The sequence below is a fragment of the Lactuca serriola genome, chromosome 8 (genome assembly GCF_051521515.1).
Source record: "Lactuca serriola cultivar US96UC23 chromosome 8, Lser_US96UC23_V15, whole genome shotgun sequence".
In the NCBI taxonomy this organism is placed as follows: Eukaryota; Viridiplantae; Streptophyta; class Magnoliopsida; order Asterales; family Asteraceae; genus Lactuca; species Lactuca serriola.
In genome coordinates, this window is record NC_136415.1 from 16,339,896 (window position 1) to 16,362,325 (window position 22,430).

The window sequence follows — 22,430 nt, forward strand, 5'->3', positions numbered from 1 at the left end:
CCTATTTATAGGAGGCTGGAGCCTCGGAGTACGCAGGGCGTACTGCCTCAGAATCGTCATTGCTTACGTATCCGAAGAACTCGAGTGCGAGGTGCGTCATGCTTCGCGGTACGCGGGGCGTACGCTAGTACGCTGGGCGTACTTCGGATGAGTCCGATGACTCCTCTTCGGATAATGCCGGATTTTCCAATTAAATTTAAATACAAAATATTTAATAAACTTTGGAAATTCATATCTTCTTCATACGAACTCCGTTTTCGACGTTCTTTATATCCACGCGTAGGTGAGACTACGATCTACAACTTTCGTTTAGACTCTGTCTGCTAATTTTGACTTTATTTTTATTATTTATTTTTAATAGGCCGGGACAGAAAAACTTCGTTATAAATTCATAACTTCTTCGTTTGACGTTCGTTCTCGCCTAACTTTTCACCGCTTCGATACCAACAACGAGACCTTCGATCCTCGTTTAGATGGCTTCGGCTAAAAACAGCTCGATCTCAAATCGAGTATTTCAGGCTGCATACCGCTAAGTCGAAACTTCGATAAGTCATAACTTCCTCATACGAAGTCAGATTTGAGCGTTCTATATATTTTCGGAAGCCTCGATTCCACTACTACAACATTAACCAAAGATATCAAGTTTATTTTACACTTAAATTTTGACGCTTATTTTTATTCTTAATTAATCAAACCACATAATTAAGCAATTAAGCACAAAACATATAATACTCAAATAATACACTTCTATTATTTCAAAACGGGTTACAAAGGTTAACCTAGACTATTATATCAACATTAATGACAGTCCCAGAAACACAGGCGTTACAATGTTGTGGGCATGTCAGGACAAACCAATCGACATGCGGGACCTCGCCACGTTGTGGAAATCTCTTTGTCACATTGTGGATACTGGAAGAATGCCACACTTTTCATTAAGTGTTTAATCCTTACATATCTAAACCCATAATTTCAGATATGATATATTTCAATGACTTAATGGATAAAGTTTCAAACTTTATTCGTTAGGAATCCACCACAAGGCAAAATCTATAATTCTATGTCCAATAAGTCCTTAATGAGGATATAAATTGAACATATACACAAGGTACTCCATACATGACTCTTTTTCTTATTCATTAGAAGCCTAAAGACCCTAGAAAGCAATCACAAGCTCTAAAGTTCTTCAAACTCCAAGAACATCCAATGAAGGAACCAAAATCATACAAAATGAACTTAAATTTTCATTAAGAAGAAAAAAGGTCAAGATGAGAGTTTTATACTTCCAACAACTAAGAAATCTAAAGGAGATGATGATTCCAAGCTGGTCCCTTGCACAAAAATGATATTTCTCCTTCCTCAAGCATCACCAAAATCCAAGAACAAGGTCTTCACTTAAGCAAACAAGCTGTTAAACATCCATGGAGTCTAGGGTTTCGTGTTGAAGGGTTAAAGGCTGAAGAGGATGCCCTAATCCTTGAGATTAGGTGCTTAAATATGGAATAACCCCTATAAGATCATGGGTTTGGGTTGCAGCTGCTGCCACGTCGCAACGACCATCAGCTACACGTTTTATGTATTTGGCGTGCCACATCGTGGTGCTCCATTCACCACGTCGTGACACTAGAATCTTCCCAAAAATCCAACCTTTGATCCCTCAAAGTCCTCAGCCGACCCATCCCGGGAAACGAGTGTTATAAGATCGCCATTGGAAGGGGAAAATCGTCATAGGAAGAGCTCCTAACTAGGGGTGCAAACGAGTCGAGCCGAGCCCGAGCCTGGCCAGGCTCGGCTCGGGCTTGTTTAAGTTCTAAGAGGCTCGAGCTCGAGCTCGGCTCGATTCGAGCTTCTTATACTGAGCTTGGCTCGAGCTCATAAATAATTATACAAGCTCGATTCGGGCTCGAGCTCGGCTTGTTTTTTGTCTGACTTGCCTAAATAAGCTTAAGCTCGGCTCGAGCTCGTTAAGAGGCTCGTTTACTAATACCCTAAATTCTTAATCCACAAATATTTTAATATATAAAAAAATAAGAAATTATATTATATAAAGGCTCGTTTAGGCTCACGAGCCTAATCAAGCTTAGTGACATAGGCTCGAGCTGAGCTCGTTTAATAAATGAGCTTAATATTAAGCTCGAGCTCGGCTCGGACTCGTTTAAAATCGGTTTCGAGTCGAGCTTTTAGCGATCCGATCCCGAGTAGCTCACGAGTAGCTTGACTCGTTTGCACCCCTACTCCTAACTCCTCAAATCGTGATATGAGGAAATGAGTGGGAGGGGATGCATCTTATTTGTTAAGTTTCGTTCTACTTTCAAGATTGCATGTTTTTCCAAAATAATCCCATTTAACATATTTGTTACATCTAACTTTGAATTTTTTTATACCTAGTCCTTCCCTATCCATAAAAAGATTTTACTGGTCCCCTTTTCACTTAAGTGAATCAACACTTAGTCAATCACATTCACATTTTTGTCACTTTTTACCTTCAAACTCTAAATGTTATAAATTCAACATCTAATTTTTCCAACTAGCATTTAAACTGTTATTATGATCCATTTTATTATTCACATTATTCTAACTCATTTAGTTATATATTTATCATTTTTTTTAATAACAATTTTAAATCTACTAAAAAATTGTAACAAAAAAAGTCAAGCCTTATACAAGAGTTTGAAGACAAAGTATGAGAGAGAAAAAAATGTTAAGAGTGAGCGAGATAGATGTTGAATAATAAGACTTAGGTGTGGTTTTAGTGGTGCCCATATAGGTGGTGAGGTTTGTCTTATTTATTTATTTTTTTTAAAATTAAAATTAGTTTTAGAAAATAAAATATTTAAAAAAAGATAGAAATGTCATCTTATATTGATTTAGGATCAACCAGAAATTAAAACCAAAATAACTATTCTCATAAAAAAAAATTAATGACCGAAGTTGTAATTTTTATAATGAACATAGATAATTTATTTAGATTTGTCATTAAAGTATTAACGTTTAGTGATGCATCTTGATACGCGGCAACATTCATCCATTTTTAAACCCCATCTCAATTTTTGAATTTGAAAACTTAACTAAACCACAAACATACGCTTTCGATCTCTATTATTATTATTATTTTAAGTTTTTTACTTTAAATTTAAACGAATAAACAAATCCCTCCGATCTCTCACACACAGCCCAACACGTGATTGCTTTGCTTTCATGTCACAAGATTTGTAATTCGAAGACAATCGAAAAGCTTTGTCAGCGCGCTTTCATACAAATTCAAATAAATTTCTTTCTACTTATACAACTCCGCCAGTAACCAGTTAGGCGCCTACTTCATCTTAACATTAACCCTAACCCTAACAAGTAATAGCAATTGATTCATCCTTTCTCTGATTTTAGCTCCTCTTTAGATAGGTAGCTGGAGTTATTTTCTTTTTGCTGACGTTGAATCACCGTTTCTCGATAATTTGAGCTTTGTGTACAGTCATGGATGGTGGTGGAGCGAGATTTAAATTCAAGGTATGTTGTCCGTCGATTTGTGTGGAATTAAGTTTAGATCGAATTTGTTTTGGTGTTTGCTTGAATTGATGTATCTTGGATTGATTTTCGTTGTTAATTGGTTTGTGCAGAAGATGAAGTACGAAGAATTTGAAGAAGAATGGGCAAAACCCTGCGATTTTAGATCGCGTTTTTACTTGGAAGGTATTTCAATCACCTTCTGGTTCGTTTTGTTGTAATTCGCAATAAGCACTACAATTTTACAGATCTTGATGATATCATTACTTGAACTAAAAATTATCAAATCATGGAAGCTAGTAATCTGAGATAAAATCTATCGTTAACAGGTGAATTGGGGAAGAACATTCATTCAAAACATGAACTCAATGCCAAATCCAACATTTTACCCTTTGATGATGCTCCATCATGTATCGAATCCACAAAAAATTGTGAGAAACGAAGAAAGATAAGTCTCGATCTCAACTCAGAAGATGTTTCAAGTTCTGAGTGTGGAAGCACTTGTGGCTTTATGGGAGAGAAAGAGTCGATGAGAATATGGAAACAAATGAAACAAAATGGGTTCCTGTCATCCTCTAATGGCGGTGTATTGGTGCCACAAATGCCAAAACCCCGTGGGAAGAAAAGAGGAAGCATATCAGTGATCAGTAAAAAGATAGAGATCGCTAAAAAAGAACAAGTCGATAAATTTGCAAAAGTTGCTGCTCCTAGTGGACTTTTAAACGAATTGAATCCCGGGATTATAAACCATGTAAGAAACAGAAGACAGGTTCATTCGATAATAGAGAATCTTGTAAGATCTTCAAGAAACAAGAACAAAATTAGTAAGGATGTTGAAGATGATGTTCTTGCACTGAAGCTTTCATCGGATTCAACCATGGCATCAGAGAATATAAGCTCTTTGTCGAATGAGGAGTCAGGGAATATCTCTACTGTTGATTCGCTTTCTATTAAAGGTTAGTTTTAAATATTTTATAAGCAAATTCATCATCATCTTCTTCTTCTTTATATGAAATATGAGAGATGGTTGTTTTGTAGCTGCAAGTGTAGCTTGTCAATGGTTGGAACTTGTTCATCAGGACATTAAAGGGCGTCTTGCAGGTAATGTAGAGATCATAACTTTGTAATTCCAGATATGTTTTTAGTTTAGAATTTGAAAACAGTTTTTGATTCTGCTATTGCAGCATTAAGGCGAAGCAAGAAAAGAGTTCAATCTGTGATTCAAACAGAGCTACCTTTCTTAATATCAATGGAGTTATATTCACCTGTTGGCATTGAGATGCATAGATTCAGATGGACTGCTCTTTTTGATCAGATGGATAAATCACTTTCTGAAGAAGAAGAACATCTTGTGAGTCTTGTAACATATGTTAATTTTGGTTTTCTCTTTTGTTAATTCATCTTAAAGAAAGAAGGGTATTTTTGACAATTCACCAGGAGAAATCATTGAACCAAGTGAGGGAAATGTTATCGCATTGTGAACATGGTCTCCTCCCTTTTCCTTCAGAGATTGGTTTGCAAAATAACTATTTGTAAGTGCTTGATTTATATTTCATTTAATGAATTTTAAATTCGGCTTTCACATATTCAAAGAACGAGATCTTCTCTTTCATGCAGATTTCAGAAAGTAGATAGGGATTTAGCCGTTAGGGCTGCTGCTGCTGCTATCTATTCGACATCCAATTTTCTACAACCTGCACAAAACCTACCAGGTTTCTGATCATTTTTGACCTAATTGATATCTGTAACAATTTGTCAATGTTTAACTTAAAGTTATACTAGGTTTCATGTTGTTGTATTTATTTCGAAGATGAATTACAATGGAGCAATCGGATTTATTCATTTCAATAATTACTGATGTTTCTGTTCGATGATCAACATGAATCGATGATCATAATGTACAAATTTACACGTTTAAGCTAAGTTTCCTGAAATTACAATTCATCTATTAGATTCAATGAATATTTTCATTGTAATAGCCAACAATCGTTGAACTGAGAAGAAGCACTTTTGCTGAAGCTATGGACCTTCATCAAGCAAAAATGGGTGCAAAAAGGTCCGATTCCACCATTAACGCTGGAGGTTTTAAGCAAATAACAAGCTGATTTGCATCGATCTCTTCCTTTGAATCTACCTTGAATCAGCACTCCGAACGCTCTAGTTCCGTTCTCTTCCTCGAATCCATCGCCGGAATCGGCCGGATCTATCTTATCCTGGAGCTCTTCCACAAGTATGATTCCGTCAGGAGACGACGGCCGCTCTTTAACCACGTTCGGCCAGTCCTCCGCTTGAACCGCCTTCTCCGTTTTCACTACGCCGTCGGCGTATATCTGAACCAGCAACGGCGCTTGTCTTATGTTCTTCACGATTTCTGTCACTGAATTTCTCATCCATTCGTCAAATTTCTCAGAAACGCCGGGACTATCGCAACTACGATCGTACTCTTCGCCGTTAACAATCGCTTCAGCCGGCAATAAATCGAAGCTGGTTTCAAAGAGAGACGAAGGCGACCTGGAATCAAGACGATCAGAAACACCAACAGCAGTCACGTTCCCAGTCGCCGCCGTCGAGATTCTCGAGAATGTTGATTTAACGGCGAGATTGGGAATCGACAGTGAATGCAGGTTGTTAAACCTAGAAACCCGAACCGACCGATCATCAAGGAAACCACCTGCCGGCTGTCGAAGTAAACAATCACCGGCTCCTCCGTACCGAATCCCGAAACAGGCCATCGTTAGCAGCCGTCGACGGTGTTGCTAAAGAAAAAATAAACCATTAAGTAATTCCTTTTTTCTTTATTTCTAGTGGGTGAGAATCAAAGAGAACTGTCGTGGACAAAGAATGGCCATTAGATGGAGCAGCTGCACACCTATGTTTGTCGCAGGTATGCGCGTGCCGCTTTTCAACTAACTTGTGTTAACCGCCGTTTTGCTGACATGGCTTTTCCTACATGGAATATACGTGTTTTGCTTTTTCATGCAAATCTATTACGTTATTTTTTTTTTCTTTTTTATTTAGTGCTTGATTTTAGGGTTGGGTTATTCAAATAATCCAAATACCGATTAAGTGCTTCAGGTCTTCAACCCATTTGGTGAATTCGAACACTCATATAAAAATCTACAATACACACAAATATATACTTTTCAAGTTCTATAAATAATACACCAAAAATTTCAAAATTTTATAACTGCATCATAAAGAAATCAACTTAAAATAAATAACTAAATAAGTTTGAATTATAAATTGGGGGCTTATAAACTACATGACGAACGTTTTGGTTGAAATGTTTAATAAATCATGACGTAATGGTGTTGAACGTACTGTTATAACAAAACACGGGGAATGTTACGTTTATTATGTCATAAAGTAAATTATACGAACTTGTGAATTAGGGATTAGATTTAGAACCGGAAAACCGGATGGAACTGGAACTGGAACCGTTATAACCAGATTATATAGAACCGGTTCCGGTTTCGGGTTTAAAAATTGACTTTATCCGGGTTCCGGGTAATCCGAGTTTGGGTCCATCGGGTCTGGATAAACCGGGTCTAAAAATCGAAACTGGTGATAGGAACCGGAACCACTTTTAGGATTGGAACCGGTTTTTTGTGAAACGTTTAAAATATGCATATCTCATTCGTTTCAACTCCGATTGACATGCGGTTTTTTCCAACATGTAGTTTAAAGTTTGTATATGATTTTAGACTATAAATTTGTCATTTTTAGTTTTATATTCATTGACTTACAGTGCTTCAAAGTTGAGATATCAAAGATGAAAGTTTTTAGTTTTTCAGTTTTTTTGTATTCTCTGAATGTATTAAAACATGCATATCTAATTCGTTTGAAGTCAGATTGACATGTGGTTTTTTCTAGCTTGTAGTTCAGAGTTTGTACATGAGCTTAGACTATAATTTTGTCTATTTTGGTTTAATATTCAATGGTTTATAGTACCCCAAAGTTGAGATATGAAAATTGAAAATTTTCAACTTTTTAGCTTTTTGTTTTTGTACTTTGTATTGTGTTAAAATGTTAACACATGCATATCTCATTCGTTTAAATCGGATTGATATGAGGTTTTTTCCAGAGTGTAGTTTAGAGCTAGTACATGATTTTAGACTATAATTTTGTCAATTTTGATTTCATATTCAATGAGTTACAGTCCCCCAATGTCGGGATATCAATATGAAAATTTTCAAAGTTCAAGCCACTAAGTAGTAATTAATTACAAAAAATTTCTGGTTTTTCCTGTTATAAACCCACTTTATCCGGCTCCAGTCTACCCACATTGATGTTTCTGGTTTTTCCGGTTCTAGACCCAGTTTACCTGGTACCGTACCCGGAACCGAACCGGTTCCTATATACCGGTTCGGTTTCCAGTTCTACAAAATCCCGTTAACCGGTTCCGGGTTTTTGGGGACTACTTAGTGGATTCACAACCTAAATTATATAAAATATAAAAAGAAAAAAAAGTTTTCTAATCAAATTTTGCTCATCAAAACACTAGAGTAGGTATACAAATTAATTGCAGGTAAAAGAAATCCAAATCCTATAGACAATTAGATCCCACACATCCAACTTATCAGAAAACATTTGTTCATTTGCAACAATTTTGTTCATATGCATGCATATCAATTTTTGTTTATATAGTCAACATTTTTAGCAATTGAGGTGAGCTTTACACGTTTTTGACGTTAGGAATATGAAAACATATTGGGACTAGAAAAGCGACAGTGCTAACATGGAAAAACAAAGACGGTATGTCGTGTCTTCGACAACTCAAGCAGTCATATGGGAAAAGGGAGAGACGATCTATGTCGGTGATAGACAAGGGGGATTGTCTTATGTGGTGCTCACATGAAGATGGTAGAGATAATCGATGTGGTGACCTAAACAAGTGATAGAGGTGGTTGGCCATGTCTCCGGCAACAGCATGAGGATGGAAGAGAAATTGGCGGTCGTAGCCTATGTATTTATCGGTAACCATAAGGGGAGGCTACGTGATGAGAAGGGGATGATGTGCCTTGAATGAAGGTTAGGGTTAGGGAATTACATTTAACTACCTTGTCTTTTTAAAATAGTAAGAAATTTAAGGTTAAGGAAAAAATCATTTTACCATGGATTAATAGTAGAAACTTAACACCGTTAACGGGATGAGCGAAATATATAACATACTAAATTACGAGGTACTGTTCGAAATGAAAAAAAGTTATGAATTAAAAACATTGGTTGTCAAAAACCATATGAATGTTTGTTATTTGACAAAAAAATGGATATATGAGAATATTTCATTTACAATCAAATGTTTGTGAAAATTAATTTTAGAGATATTAATATTAAAATTGAGTGATCTTACCCCCCACTATGTGGGGGACAGAACCTGTCTAAATACAAAAGTGTAGGGTCCAAATCTGCCTATATACAAAAGTATTGTGGCTAAAGTGTGAAATCCAAAAAGTATAGGGATCAAACATGCCAATATACTAAAGTCTAGGGACCAAACCGGGAAATATATGAGAGTCTTGTGACTAAGTCTTAAACCTAAAAATTCTAAGGACCAAACCTATCAACATATGAAAGTCTTGTAACTAAAATTTGAAATCCAAAAAAAATACTATTCATTTTCCGATTATATATATATATATATATATATATATATATATATATATATATATATATTTATATTTATATATGTTATTGTGTTTTAACTATCTATTGTGTGCATGTAGGATTCATTTGCTTATATATATATATATATATATATATATATATATATATATATATATATATATATATATATATAAGCAATCAATCCTACATGCACACAATAGATAGTTAAAACACAATAATATATATATATATATATATATATATATATATAGGTTATTGTGTTTTAAGTATCTATTGTGTGCATGTATGATTGATTGTGGATCAATCATTTTAGTTATTTTAATAAAGCAATTAATGCATATTAATTAAATCTTCAACATTTTAATATGCATTAATTACTTTCTTAAAATGACTAGAATGATTGGTCTAAAATCAATCCTATATGCACACAATAGATAATAAAAACATTTGAACCAAACTCTCTCTCTTTCTCTTTCTCTCTCTCTCTCTCTCTATATATATATATATATATATATATATATATATATATATATATCATTTTTTTTTATATTGATGATATTTGTTACAAAATGTTCTTTACATACTCTTTGCCTTATACTTGGTTTCAAGATGAATATATATATAACTCATTAATGTCAAAACTTTAGAGTGAAGTCGTAACCTTATACAATATACTCATATTTTTTTTTTTTATCTTTTTATGTAAAAAAAACAGAACATAGCGCACAAGCCAAAAAGCTAACCAAGTTCAGCTAAGCTTGGGGAAGTCCCCGATGTCTTTTGGTCTAAAAACCTAAGCTTTTAGGGGTCGAATGTCCTAATCGATCAAAGAAAGAGTTCGATTCGCATTTATACATACATTTTGCAATTTAACCATTGAAACTTGCAACGCCCTATTTCGAATCTTTTCCATTTCGAGGTGGTGATCAAGGATTGGGTATTAGCAGACTTAAAACCCTTGAAGAATTGAGATTTGGACTCATTTGGGGTTGGATGATGTAATATGGATGTTCTAGGTTTTTGTTTAGGTGCTTTGGAGCCAAAGGGTATTTTGGTAATTTGTTAGCTCGGGACTTTTATGGAATTTGGATGTTTGTTCGGGATATTGTAAGGTAGGTATGAGTTGTTTAAAGCATAGAGTTTCTTATTACCTTCTCATGTATATATGGATCGTCGAAATCGAATATATATCGAGGAAGTTATGGCCTTCAGAGTATATTAGTACCGAAGGGAAACCCTAGTACGCGGGGTGTAGCTAGGTAGTACGCAGGGCGTACTGATGCGAGGGTCTGTACGCGATTCGTACACTAGCGTACACTTAGCGTACTGTGAAGGCTGATCGTGGATGCGAGACCTCGTACGCTGGTCGTACGTGGAATGGATGAAAACCCTATATTTTTCTGTTGTATCCTATATAAGCACACTAAGTCCTTAGGCTGGCCTCTTTACTAGCCTCCAAGTCCCCAAAACCCTAAAAACCGTCCCTTAGCCTCCATAGTTGTGTTTTTGAGCTCCTTGTGTGCATCTTGGTGTATTTTGGCTCATATTCAAGAAGATGGAGTTTGATGCAAGGTTGTGGATCAAAGAAGAGCTTATGGATCTTGATGATGTGCTTCATTTCCTGTTTGTTTGAGGTAAAAAGCTATGAACTTAATCATTGATGTCTTAGATCTATTTTATGTGAGTTTTGGTCCCTTTTTGGCCCTAAGAATGAGATCTAGTGGCTTGATACCACTCCAGGAGCTATAGGTTGCCACTCTTGATGTTTCCGAGTTTCTTGAGGCATAAAGTTGTCACATTTAAGGTTTAGATCCATCCATGCACGAGTTTATGTCCATTTTATGAAAGTAGAGTGTTATATCTTGAAGTTGGGTTCTTTTGGGGCATGAAAAGTCACCAAGTCAGTGACTTTATGGTTCTAAACATTTGTTTGGACTCAGATCTGTGACTTAGACTTCTAGATTTAAGCATTAAGAGCTTTATTGAGGATTTGGGTTAATGGAGAAGTACGTTGGGCGTACAAGTCTGTACGTGCAGCATACAAGCCAAACAGCAAGTACGCTTAGCGTACAACTGAGTACATCACACATACTCAGTCAGGAGGGATTTCACATGTTGGGCTTTGGTTTGGGCCTAAGTCTTGTTCCAAACCAGGTAAGGTGTAAATTGGTCATTTACCCTAGTAATGGATTTATGGATATGGTTTGGGACCCAAATGTTGATTGGGTATTGTTTTGGTATTGTTAGTTCGGGGATTGGGCAGCCAACATCCAGAGATTTATCCGCGGGATTTAGGTGTGCGAGGTGAGTCTCCTTACTGTGTTTAGCGGGTCCAAGGCACCAATGTTGGCCCATGGTTTGTTATGCTTAGTATGCTTGTTGTCTTCGTGAATCTTGTATGTGTTATGTGTTTATGTTTACCGAGCGGGACTCGATGCCGGGCAGGGCCCGATGCCAGACAGGGCCTAATATGTATATTATATGCTATTTATTTGTATGTGTTTTATGATGATAGTTGTTATGTGCTATATGCTGTGATTGGGTTGAAATACACCTAGGGCGGGGCCCATTATGGCATGATGGGTTGAAATATCCACTACGATATGTTTGAGTTGAAATATACCCCAGGGCGAGGCCCCACGGTGGGGCCCATACTTGTTTTGGGTTGGAATCAACCCTAGGGTTGGGCCCACTTGTACGATTGGTATGTGGTAGTTTGTGGGAACTTACTAAGCTTTATTCTTACAGTTTTCAGTTTATGTTTCAGGTACTTCGGTTTTCCAATGGAAGAGCTCGGGATGATTGAAGAGCACACACCACATGTTTCCACATTCTGTGATCTCTTCTGATTCGATGATGTTTTTCTTAAATCTCGATTAACTTGATTTTATGGAAGTGATTTGTATTAACTATTTATTAATCTAGAAATGAAAATTTTATGTCATTATTTTTAGGATGTTACATAACAAATAAACTTTTTCAAAATAACCCTTGTACCCGATTAGTAAGGTTTCAAGGATTAAATTGCAAAAAGAAAATGTATGACTTTTTCATTAACAAGATTAAAGTTTAAGGACTTTTATAGAGTTATATATATATATATATATATATATATATATATATATATATATATATATATATATATATACAAAAAAAAAAATTTATTTGAATAAAACTTGTATTTATTTATTAAAACATAAAATAAAGATACCATCTAGATCCCTTTCACTAAAAAACTCATATTTTTTTATTAAGAAACACAATAATTATAATTTATATATTATTTTTAGGATTTTTTTTTTGTAATTCTCATTAATAAATATCATTTACAATCATAAAAATACCATCTAAATAGAGTTCATAAATAGAGCTCCATTATATATGTGGCCTAGAAAGAACAATATGTGGACGATGGTGATGATGGTGGCTCAGAGATGAATAATGCAGAAGCTAGGTCGGAAATGGTATTGATGGGGGCTACCGATGTTTTGTGGTGAAGATGGTGTTGTTGGTGGCAAATGGTGGTGGTTAGAGAGTGTGCTTGTGTAAATATGAAGGCTTTTATGACAAATAGTGGTGGTGGTGACATAGTGTGGTATTGTTGGTGATTAAATATAATTAATAAAACTTTTGTTGACTTGTCGTAAGAATGTTTCATACCAAATAATGTGTATAATGGAGCCCTATTTAAGAATAATAGTTGAACAAAACACAAATAATCAACATCAACAATTCTTTTAGAATAGAATAAGAACTAGTTGGTTTGAAAGTGACTTACAAAGTAAAACTCACTACAAATCACTCAATAACTCTATATAACCAATCTTACTACAACCCTCAACCTATTCTACACTCAATCTACCTAGAAGACGATAAAAAATTATAGGAGTAGAAGAACTATGAACAAACGCTAGGAGAAAACCTTAATTGATTGAGAGAATGAAGTGAGTGTGTATGTGTGAGCAATCTATGTTATGAGAGCTCATATCGTGACATCACCAAAATCTCGGCCAGAAAAGACCGGTTTCCTTTATGCTTTTTAAACATTTTTAGAGTAACTTCTTTTGATTTAAAAGAGTTGCGGAATTTGTTCTAAAAAACAAAACATGATAAAATAGATTTTTATCAAAACATTTCATAAAGAAATATAATTTCATTTCATAATAAAAAACCGGGATGTCATGTTCCAATACAGACCATAAAGCATAAACGATAACATTACAAGTCATTCAACAAATATATACATATACATACTTGTAAACAAAACAACTTGATGATTCATCCATCTTATGCCCTTGCGCCACTTCCTGTAATACAAATAAACCGAGTGGGTCAGGCTTGGGAGCCTGGTGAGCATATAGGGTTTTCAACCCGCAGTAGATAATTATATTTACTTTTACCAATCAACAATAACTCGATTACCCATTCCCGTTATCCTAACTTTACGTCCCTAAAACAACATCTATCTCAAGGGACCTAATCTAGGATTTTCATAGGGACGTACATTACTGCAGAGGGGCTTCTTCAACAATAAGTGTCCTAAAGGCAACCATGTGGGGGATAGAGTACACCGGTGAACACATCGTTCACAACACCTACAGGTTATGAGCCTGCTAGCGTTACACAGGACTGTCTAGAAAGAGTCTGTGGTCGTTATCCATACTCTGCTGAATAACTAGATCAACAACAACAGCATCGAGGCCTCTCATCTGTTTATCACACATCAACTATGTACCAATGTTCTACCCAACATATTAGTAGATAAAAATATATATTTTTATACATAGTTTAAAACCTGTATAGCATTCTCATTCAATACATATTCCAAACAACAGATGAGACACATACACATAGCACGTATTTCATAGAGATTAAATCATATCTATGAGATAGAAGAAAGTGAATATACATTCACACATATAACAACAAAATATACACACAACACATATTTCGTATAAAATACTTCATAATTATGCATTAGAAGAAAGTGACTACACACTCACTTGATCAGAAGATGATCGGACAACACTACGACTTGTAGAAGTAGTATTCTTCGGTAGATCTGGAAGATCTTTACAAAAACCGGGCTCCTTGCGGGCAGAGCTTCGGCTCGGAAATAACGCTTCTCGGGATCTTCGGGACTTCGGAACTTGCTTCGGGCTCGGGAATGATACCGAGGCTTCGGGATATAATTGGCACGGAAACCAAGGCAAGAACTAGAGAGAAAGAAAGAAAAATGGCAAGGAAAATGGCTGATCTCGGTTTCTATTTATAGGGTGCTGGGTTTGTGATTACACTGGGCGTAATCTTGGTTACGCTGGGCGTACTATGACGTCACCGCATGCGTCACTTAGTGGCACTCGAGTATTGGTCAGGCAAGTTGCACTCATCCGAGTACGCTGGGCGTACTCAAATTACGCTCGGCGTAATTTGACTTGTAAAACTTCTAAATTGCATAACTTTCGCATTCAAGCTCCGTTTTCGACGTTCTTTATATCCACGCGTAGGTCAAACCATACTCTACAACTTTCGTTTAGACTCCGTCGGCTAATTTTGACTTTATTTTTATTATTTATTTTTAGTAGGCCGGGACAGAAAAACTTCGTTAGAAATTCATAACTTCTTCGTCTGACGTCCGCTTTCGTCCCTCTTTTTGTCGCTGCGCTACCATCGACGAGATCTTCGATTCTCATTTAGATTAAAACTCGCTCGATCTCAATTCGAATTTTTGGGCTGTCTACTGGTAAGCTGAAACTTCGAAAAATCATAACTTCCTCATACGAAGTCAGATTAAGGCGTTCTTTTTATGCATGCTCTCGGTTCAACATTATCTACGTCTTTCGTGTTGATCACTAAGGCTAAATATCACTCCTTCGTAAATTCACTATTAACGTCACGCTGTGCCACACCGGTTTTGTCGCAAAACTTTGACAGGTCATAACTTCTTCGTTATAACTCGGATTTCAGTATTCTTTATATTTTCGGAAACCTCGTCTCAATCACTACATCTTCGTGCATCGATATCGGGTTTATATAACATTTCAATTTTTTTATGCTTATTTTTATTCTTTGATTAAATCAAATCACATAATTAAGCAGATAAGTATAAAACACATAATTTGCAAATAATACATTCTTATTATTTCAAATGGGTTACAAAGGTTAACATAGACTATTACATTGCTAAAAATGGCAAGCCCAGAAATACGGACGTTACACATACACACACCAAACACATTATATATATGTTGGATCATAACCCATCATGGATATAACCCATGTATTCTCTAAACTTTGAAAGCGAGTCACAACTCAGAAAATTTCGTAGTATGTCAGAAAATACCCTCCTGCTACATATCTTAACAAAACAAACCAATACCCTAAAACACATAAATAATAAATAAATATAAATATTAAAAAAGGTATAAGAAAATGATATATAACAATGAGAGGTTTTAAAATAAGAAAATGTCACATAACTAAACAAATAATATCTGATTAACCTTTATTTTTTGAGATGTCGTTCGATTGTAAAAGGATTTTCGATAAGTTATAGTTTTATGGTAAACATTTTACATCTAATACTTAAAAATTTAACAATGAAATAGCGTTTGGCTTAGAAATGTACTTCTTACAACAAATCAACAAAGTTCTCTTAAGTTCTATAAGATATAGATGATATATTTATGATTGTAGTAATGTTATTTATTAAAAAGAATTTCTAAAATGATATATAAATTATCATTATTGTGTTTTTTAATAAATAAAATTATTCTTTTTTTAAAGTTTTTTAATAAATAAATTTTAGTTTTCTTCAAATAAATTTAGTATATATAAAAAAGAAGATCTTGAGAAAAGTCCTTAAACTTAAACTTTATTAATGAAAAAGTCATTTTTTTTTTGTAATTTAACCCTTAAAACCGACACTAAATACAAGTGTTATTTTGCAAGTGTTTACCGGTTTCATTAGTTAAATTGCATAAAAAAAATAAAGGTGACTTTTTTTTTGCTAATAGAACCAAAATGTAAGGTCTTTAATGCAAATTTCCCTATAAACAACTACAAATGCCCAATTTTTGAAACATGAACTTATTTATATGTTGTTGACGATAAAGATAAACGAGTCCAAAGGAGAGTTTCCATGATGTGAAACAAATAGATCGTAATTTTGCAACACGTTTTCTGTATTTTGAACAAACTCAAAAGTTTCATAAATTTTGGCTCGTTGTTGGTGAGGTTAAAGATTAATACAGTGGTGTCGTTCGAGACCGCTACGATAATTTTGAATTAAGGGATTTTTTTAAAGTGTGGTTACATAAATCGAACAATCACCTTTTTATAATACATGTAAGATGTAAAATGATAGAAAGACTTACACTCTAATTAATGAATCCATTCAACTCCCCCTAACAATAATATAACTCCAAGACAATCATGAGATCAACCCACTTTTAGTAAATAACTAGGGAAGGAACCCTGCTTTGTGGTGTTGGAAACGACAAAAGAAAACGACATGATTGGACATGAAAGTATGTCGCTACTTTTTGCAAATTGACCTTTTACTTTATCTATACATCCAAGAATGAAGATGGATTTCTCCCACTTCATGAAAAATTCCCATTTCTTTTCTTGAGAAGATGCATAAACAAAAACATGTAAATGGAAAGTACATTGGTATTTAGTGTGTTAAAAGATCAACAATAGACACCACGGTCAAATAACGGTCCAATTCATATCTATTTGCTCCCAAAGCTTTAGCAATCCCCATAGATTCTTAAATTAAAGACATCTAATCATTTGCATGTTTGAAAAAAAAAGTTAATAATTACAACTAACTTTAGAGAAATATAATATTACAGTTATAGAGGAAGCCCATGAGGTATATTTCGCTCCTGAAATATTTATTTTAAAAAAAGTCATTTGGTAATATATAAAATTTTAAGCTATAATCATAATAAGAACCAAATATATGAAAATTATCATTGATTTGTTTCAGAAGTTGAATTCCAGTACACTTTAGAAAGAGCTTCTCTTATTATTCTCATCAAAGAAATGGAAGAGGGATGCAATATTTTCACAAAGGTTGTAACCAAAAACAACAGAAACCGCTAGTTATTCCTTGTTTTCCTTTAATTTTAAAAACCATTTAGAATAATTAAAAGGATTGAGATAAAAGAAAATGGAAATTTGTTAAAGTTAGTAGGAAGAAAATGTGTACTAAATCCTTCAGGATCAAACTAATTGGTAGAATAAAAGACCCCATGATAAGAGGAGGCTATGAGAAGTTATTTGCTTCTTCTATTATTATACTCTTGACCAATGGAATTATTTGACTATGATCTTTATTTGTATATTGGAAATCAAATCATTTCAAACTGATCTGCATCAATTGAAATAAGTTAGTAAGTTGGATATGTGTAAAGACAAATATATTTATACTAAAAGAAAGAAACTGGAAAAATATAATGCTAGCCAAACCCTTACCTTCCAAAATAAATAATGAAAAGAATCATGCATAGATAAAATTCATCTATTAAGTCCTTATTGAGTTGGGAATGGAGTAGTCACAAAAGCTAAACAAAAACCAACACGTTGTGAAATATGTCTACTGTTTTGTAAAATTCATTAAAAATAGGTAAAAGATAATTTAAAGACTACGTCTGGGATTGGAGTTTTGTATAGATGTCTAATGTCATCCACCAAAAGTTCTTAATCTAATTCCCACTCAATTAATGGGAAAGTTGCAATCTTTCCAAAGTGGACTGTGCAATTCACTATTTGCATGAGTCCACTTTGGAAATTCGTAATAAATTCTAGAAGACATCAAATGAGGTGAATCCAAAGCCTAGACCTATGTATGGTTGTCTAATATCATGAAAAAAATTTGGCAATCTGATTTCATTACTAAGTATGGGGAAAGTGAAATCTTTATAGACTGGTCCAAAGAGTCTACTAACATCCCTTTGATTTCATTAAGTACGTTGAGGAAGTTATAACTAAATCTATAAAATTAAAAATGACATTGGGTCAGAGGCTATGTTAACAATACCTTTGTTTTTCCATGTAAGCTACTGAGATCCGAAATAAAATAGCAAGCTTTCTGCTTATACCCACAGGACCCTGAAAGCACCAATCATACCATAAGAAGTGAGATTTCCGGAAAATTAAACATCAGGTAAGAGAATAATCAAGTAATCTTTGGTCTCTATCTGTTTCTTTCCCAAGAAAAATAACAACCACCGTTGCACTTTCCGGTGATCGCAACCGTTACTCTAGGTGGTGTTCTATTGTGAAGATCAATTGGGTAAAGGTGGCGCCGACTTCACTAAAAATGATCGACAAACATGAGAGGTTTGGGAGGAGTTTGGAAACAGCGACCAATATGGAGAAGATTAAACTATCAGTGATGTTGAACAAAAGAAGAGAAAAGCACAACGCCTGAGGAAACGATTTGTTGGTCAATTGGGGGAAATAAGAAGACACAGAGGAAGACGAAGACAATGGACATTCGAACATGGGATTAACTCCATAGAAGTTAATATAAACAACAGAGGTAAGAGTAGGTAGCGGTGGAGCGGTGGGGTTTTATCGTTGATTCGACCAGGAACACTAACTGACCCTTACGGTGAGAAAGACGTAATAGATGGAGAGAAGTAGGCGGTGGAACATGAAGATGGCATAATAGGAGTGGTAGGTAGAGATGCACACAAAATCCGGATCCTCGAAATGAAACCGATCCGATCCGAAATCCGGTTTTGGTCAAAACCGGTTTTGACCAAACCGAATCGGATTAAACCGGAGACCGGATTCAAACCGGTTTGGCTTTTCGGACTCGAAATCGGATTGACCCCCGGATCACAAACCGGATTCTACAAAAACCGGTTCTTAAACCGTCGAAAAATCTGGCAAAAGCTAACAAAATCCGGATCAAACCGGTTTCAAATCGGATTCGGATTGTTGACCAGATTCGGATCGGATTGGACCAGATCGAATTGTTGACCGGATCGGATCCTGGGTTTGTGCATCTCTAGTGGTAGGTGAGGCGGTGGAAAAATACACAAGTCACGTATCCTCATAGTGTGGTGGTGGTGGACTACCTTGAAGAACGGTAAAAAAAAAGTAAACCCACAAAAAAAAACTAAAAAAAATTCTCACCAATCAAAAAAAAAAGTATTGTTTGACGCTTCTCTTTTAATATATTATATAATTAATATAAAAACTTTAAAAATCAAAAATCAAATATTAAATAAATAATTGAATATTTTGTTAAATCTTAAAACATACTTAATTTCATTTTCATCCTCAAAAATCAAAATTAATTTTGTCCATACAATTTGTTAACATTTTACAAAATTTAACTAAAAAGTAATTAGTGTTTTATGATTTGTCAAATATAACAAAACTTGGGGTTCAGTTCGACTTAAAATTGCCAAATTTGGTGAAACGGTGGATGCTTCCACTTCCATGAATTATTAGATAAAGGGAATGGAGGAGGATATTCCATGTGGTGACGTGGCTGGATCTCAACCCTTAGTTTTACCGAACCCTTTCATCGTCTATTTATTTGGAGGCGTGCTACTACTCTGTGCTTTTCATGAAAATAAGTAAAATAAGCGTATTTAAATATACATATTTAATATTATTATCTTATATAGGTTACACTAATTTTGTATCGAAATAAAATTATGTCTTGGTTCAAAACTTCAAATTCATAAGACATACATATTAAAATAGAAAATGTGATACACTGATTTTATCCCATAATATTTTTAATTTATAACTATAAAAAATTGTTTTGAAACTCCAAATGATAATTCGTTATGTTTATTAAATTATATTAACGAAAGTTATTATATTTTAGAAAGATGTTTTGAGAGATGATCTTTGCATGTAAGGTTTAAAAACTAAGTAAAAACACAATCTTGTTATGATGCGTATTATTTTTCCATGAATATATTACTTTTAATATTATATATAATTTTGTTCTTCACTACGAATTTATTTTTATTTTAGTGTTTATTTTCTGATCATTGATATATCACAAAGCTAAAAGATTTAAGATATCACTGATACTCTAATATGATATATCTAAAAAAGAATGTTTGATCGATCTATTCAATTTAATTTCATGCCAAGCATATGTATTGTCATTATTAAACTCTTAACTCAATGCTAATTAATGTTACGTGTTTTAGGAATATTGAACTTCATTTACAAGTACTGGTTTAATTGCTTTAGCTAATTATTACAATGTAACATTATACATCATCAACTAATTCTTCTATTTTTTTTTTCAAATTACGTCAGGTTCGAAATTACTTATGTTGTTATAAAATAAACTAATACTATTAAACTTCACACATACACGATTGAATGTTTATTAATATATGAACTAAATATATATAATATATATTAATTTATTTTAAAAAGCAATGTCACGTACAAAGTTTACCAACCAAAATTTTGAGTGACTGGTGGTTGTTAAATAGGCAACGTAGTTTTCTTATTTAAACATCGGTCTCACACATTATTTTTTCCATCTTTCCCTCTACTCTGTTCTCCATACCAAAGAGTTTTATAATCCATTTTTTTCGATATCCTTCATTGGTAAATATTAACCCCTTTATTGTTTGTTTATTGATACATTTTTATTAACTCAGTTCTTGTATTTAATTAATTAGCAATTTCAGAATTCATAAACTTAAAATTTTGATGGTTTTTGTTTAGTGTGTTCAGAAATGGTGATGGTGGATGATATCTCCTTTCCTCCACATATCACAACTACCAAGCCTTTATCTTTGCTTGGATATGGTATTTGTTATATATTTTTAAATATTAATTAATTAGTTAATATGAGTTATTAAAAAATTAAAATCTTTTCATATTTTACGAACAGGACTTACCGACATCGAGATACACTTTCTGCAAATTAAATTCACCGCTATCGGAGTTTACATTGATCCTGAGATCGTCGCTCATTTGCAAAAATGGAAAGGCAAATCTGGATCAGAGTTGGCCGGAGATGACGATTTCTTCGATTCTGTTATTTCAGGTAATATTTGAACTTGAAACTTGAATGTAACATTTGATGCTTGATTTTATTTATTTATTTATTTTTTTGATTTAGCCCTAATTTTAGTTGAATCTATGTAGCACCTGTTGATAAGTACTTGAGAATTGTGGTGATCAAGGAGATCAAGGGATCACAGTACGGAGTACAACTGGAGAGTGCAGTGAGGGACCGATTAGCGGCTGATGACAAGTACGAAGAGGAAGAAGAGGAAGCCCTGAACCAAATTGTTGAGTTTCTGCAGTTGAAATACTTCAAAAAAGATTCGGTGCTTACTTTTAGCTTTCCGGCGACATCAAACACTGCTGAGGTAAGTGAAGATGGCGTTTGATGAGATGAAAATCTGTTTGATGAAATGCTTAATCATTAATGTTTGTTTTGATAAAATGATTTACAGATTGGGTTCTCGAGTGAAGGAAAGGAAGAACCGAAGACGATGAAGGTGGAGAACGGGAATGTAGTGGAGATGATGAAGAAATGGTACCTGGGTGGCACCACGGCGTACTCTCCTTCGACCATTTTATCTTTGGCAAACGCTTTATCTTTGGAGTTGTCTAAATAAATTAAATTTGGATCATCGTCTTCTTCTCTGTGTGTGTATCCAAATCTGGTTGAATTGTGTCTTCGGGCTGTGATCTTCTTGTCTTTTGATAATCCAGAATAATAATATAGTTCCAAATCAAGGTTGATTTGGGTTTATTTATTTTTGTTTGGACAATTTAAAATCTATTTATTTTTGTTTGGACAATTTAAACTGCTCATGAACTCAAATAATTTGGCCCTCGAAATAGGGTGGTTGATACGATTATGTGGTTTGTTTCATTATCATAAAGAAAAGAAAAGGGTTAGTTACAGAATAAATGCTTCACAAATAACTTTAGTTTTGACAAAACTGCACAAATGATCCCTATGGTTTGTCAAAAATTGACAATTTTGTTCAAAAAAGTTTGAGCTAGTATCAGAGGTCTAAAGTTTTCATTTTATTGTTTGTTTGGTCCAATCTATTATGATTTTTTTCAAAATGACGGATTTGCCCCTATGAATATGATTTTTTTCTTTTTTTTCTTAATTGTTTTTCTGATTTTCTGATTTTTAAAAAAAATTAAAATTAAATCTCTCTCTCTCTCTCTCTCTCTCTCTCTCTTCTCTCCCTCTTCTCTCTCTCTCTCTCTCTCTCTCTCTCTCTCTCTTTCCTATCTCCCCCTCTCTCTCATCTATCTCTTTCTCTCTC

The 22,430-nt window shown here is 34.3% G+C and overlaps 3 protein-coding genes across 4 annotated transcripts; 2 read left to right on the forward strand and 1 right to left on the reverse strand.

Annotated features, from left to right (window-relative positions):
• Positions 1 to 3,154: 3,154 nt before the first annotated feature.
• On the forward strand, positions 3,155 to 12,073 carry LOC145069034 (uncharacterized). The gene is made up of 8 exons (XM_079016009.1): positions 3,155 to 3,504; positions 3,615 to 3,687; positions 3,831 to 4,457; positions 4,540 to 4,602; positions 4,686 to 4,852; positions 4,939 to 5,033; positions 5,119 to 5,213; positions 11,897 to 12,073. Exons 1-8 carry the CDS (start codon positions 3,472 to 3,474, stop codon positions 11,929 to 11,931), a joined length of 1,188 nt encoding a protein of 395 aa, XP_078872135.1. The 5' UTR covers positions 3,155 to 3,471; the 3' UTR covers positions 11,932 to 12,073.
• Positions 5,323 to 6,284, reverse strand: LOC145069035 (uncharacterized). Its single transcript, XM_079016010.1, has one exon. The coding sequence runs from the start codon at positions 6,231 to 6,233 to the stop codon at positions 5,469 to 5,471; it is 765 nt and encodes a 254-aa protein (XP_078872136.1). The 5' UTR covers positions 6,234 to 6,284; the 3' UTR covers positions 5,323 to 5,468.
• Positions 12,074 to 20,605: 8,532 nt separating the features above from the next.
• CHIL (Chalcone-flavanone isomerase family protein) lies at positions 20,606 to 21,902 on the forward strand. 2 transcript variants are annotated; one of them, XM_079016210.1, is made up of 5 exons: positions 20,606 to 20,736; positions 20,857 to 20,940; positions 21,026 to 21,181; positions 21,283 to 21,509; positions 21,597 to 21,902. In XM_079016210.1, exons 2-5 carry the CDS (start codon positions 20,868 to 20,870, stop codon positions 21,759 to 21,761), a joined length of 621 nt encoding a protein of 206 aa, XP_078872336.1. In that variant the 5' UTR covers positions 20,606 to 20,736; positions 20,857 to 20,867; the 3' UTR covers positions 21,762 to 21,902. The 2 variants fall into 2 exon arrangements, with proteins under 2 accessions (XP_078872336.1, XP_078872337.1); XM_079016211.1 differs by having other exon boundaries at positions 20,667 to 20,736; positions 20,866 to 20,940.
• Positions 21,903 to 22,430: the final 528 nt, after the last annotated feature.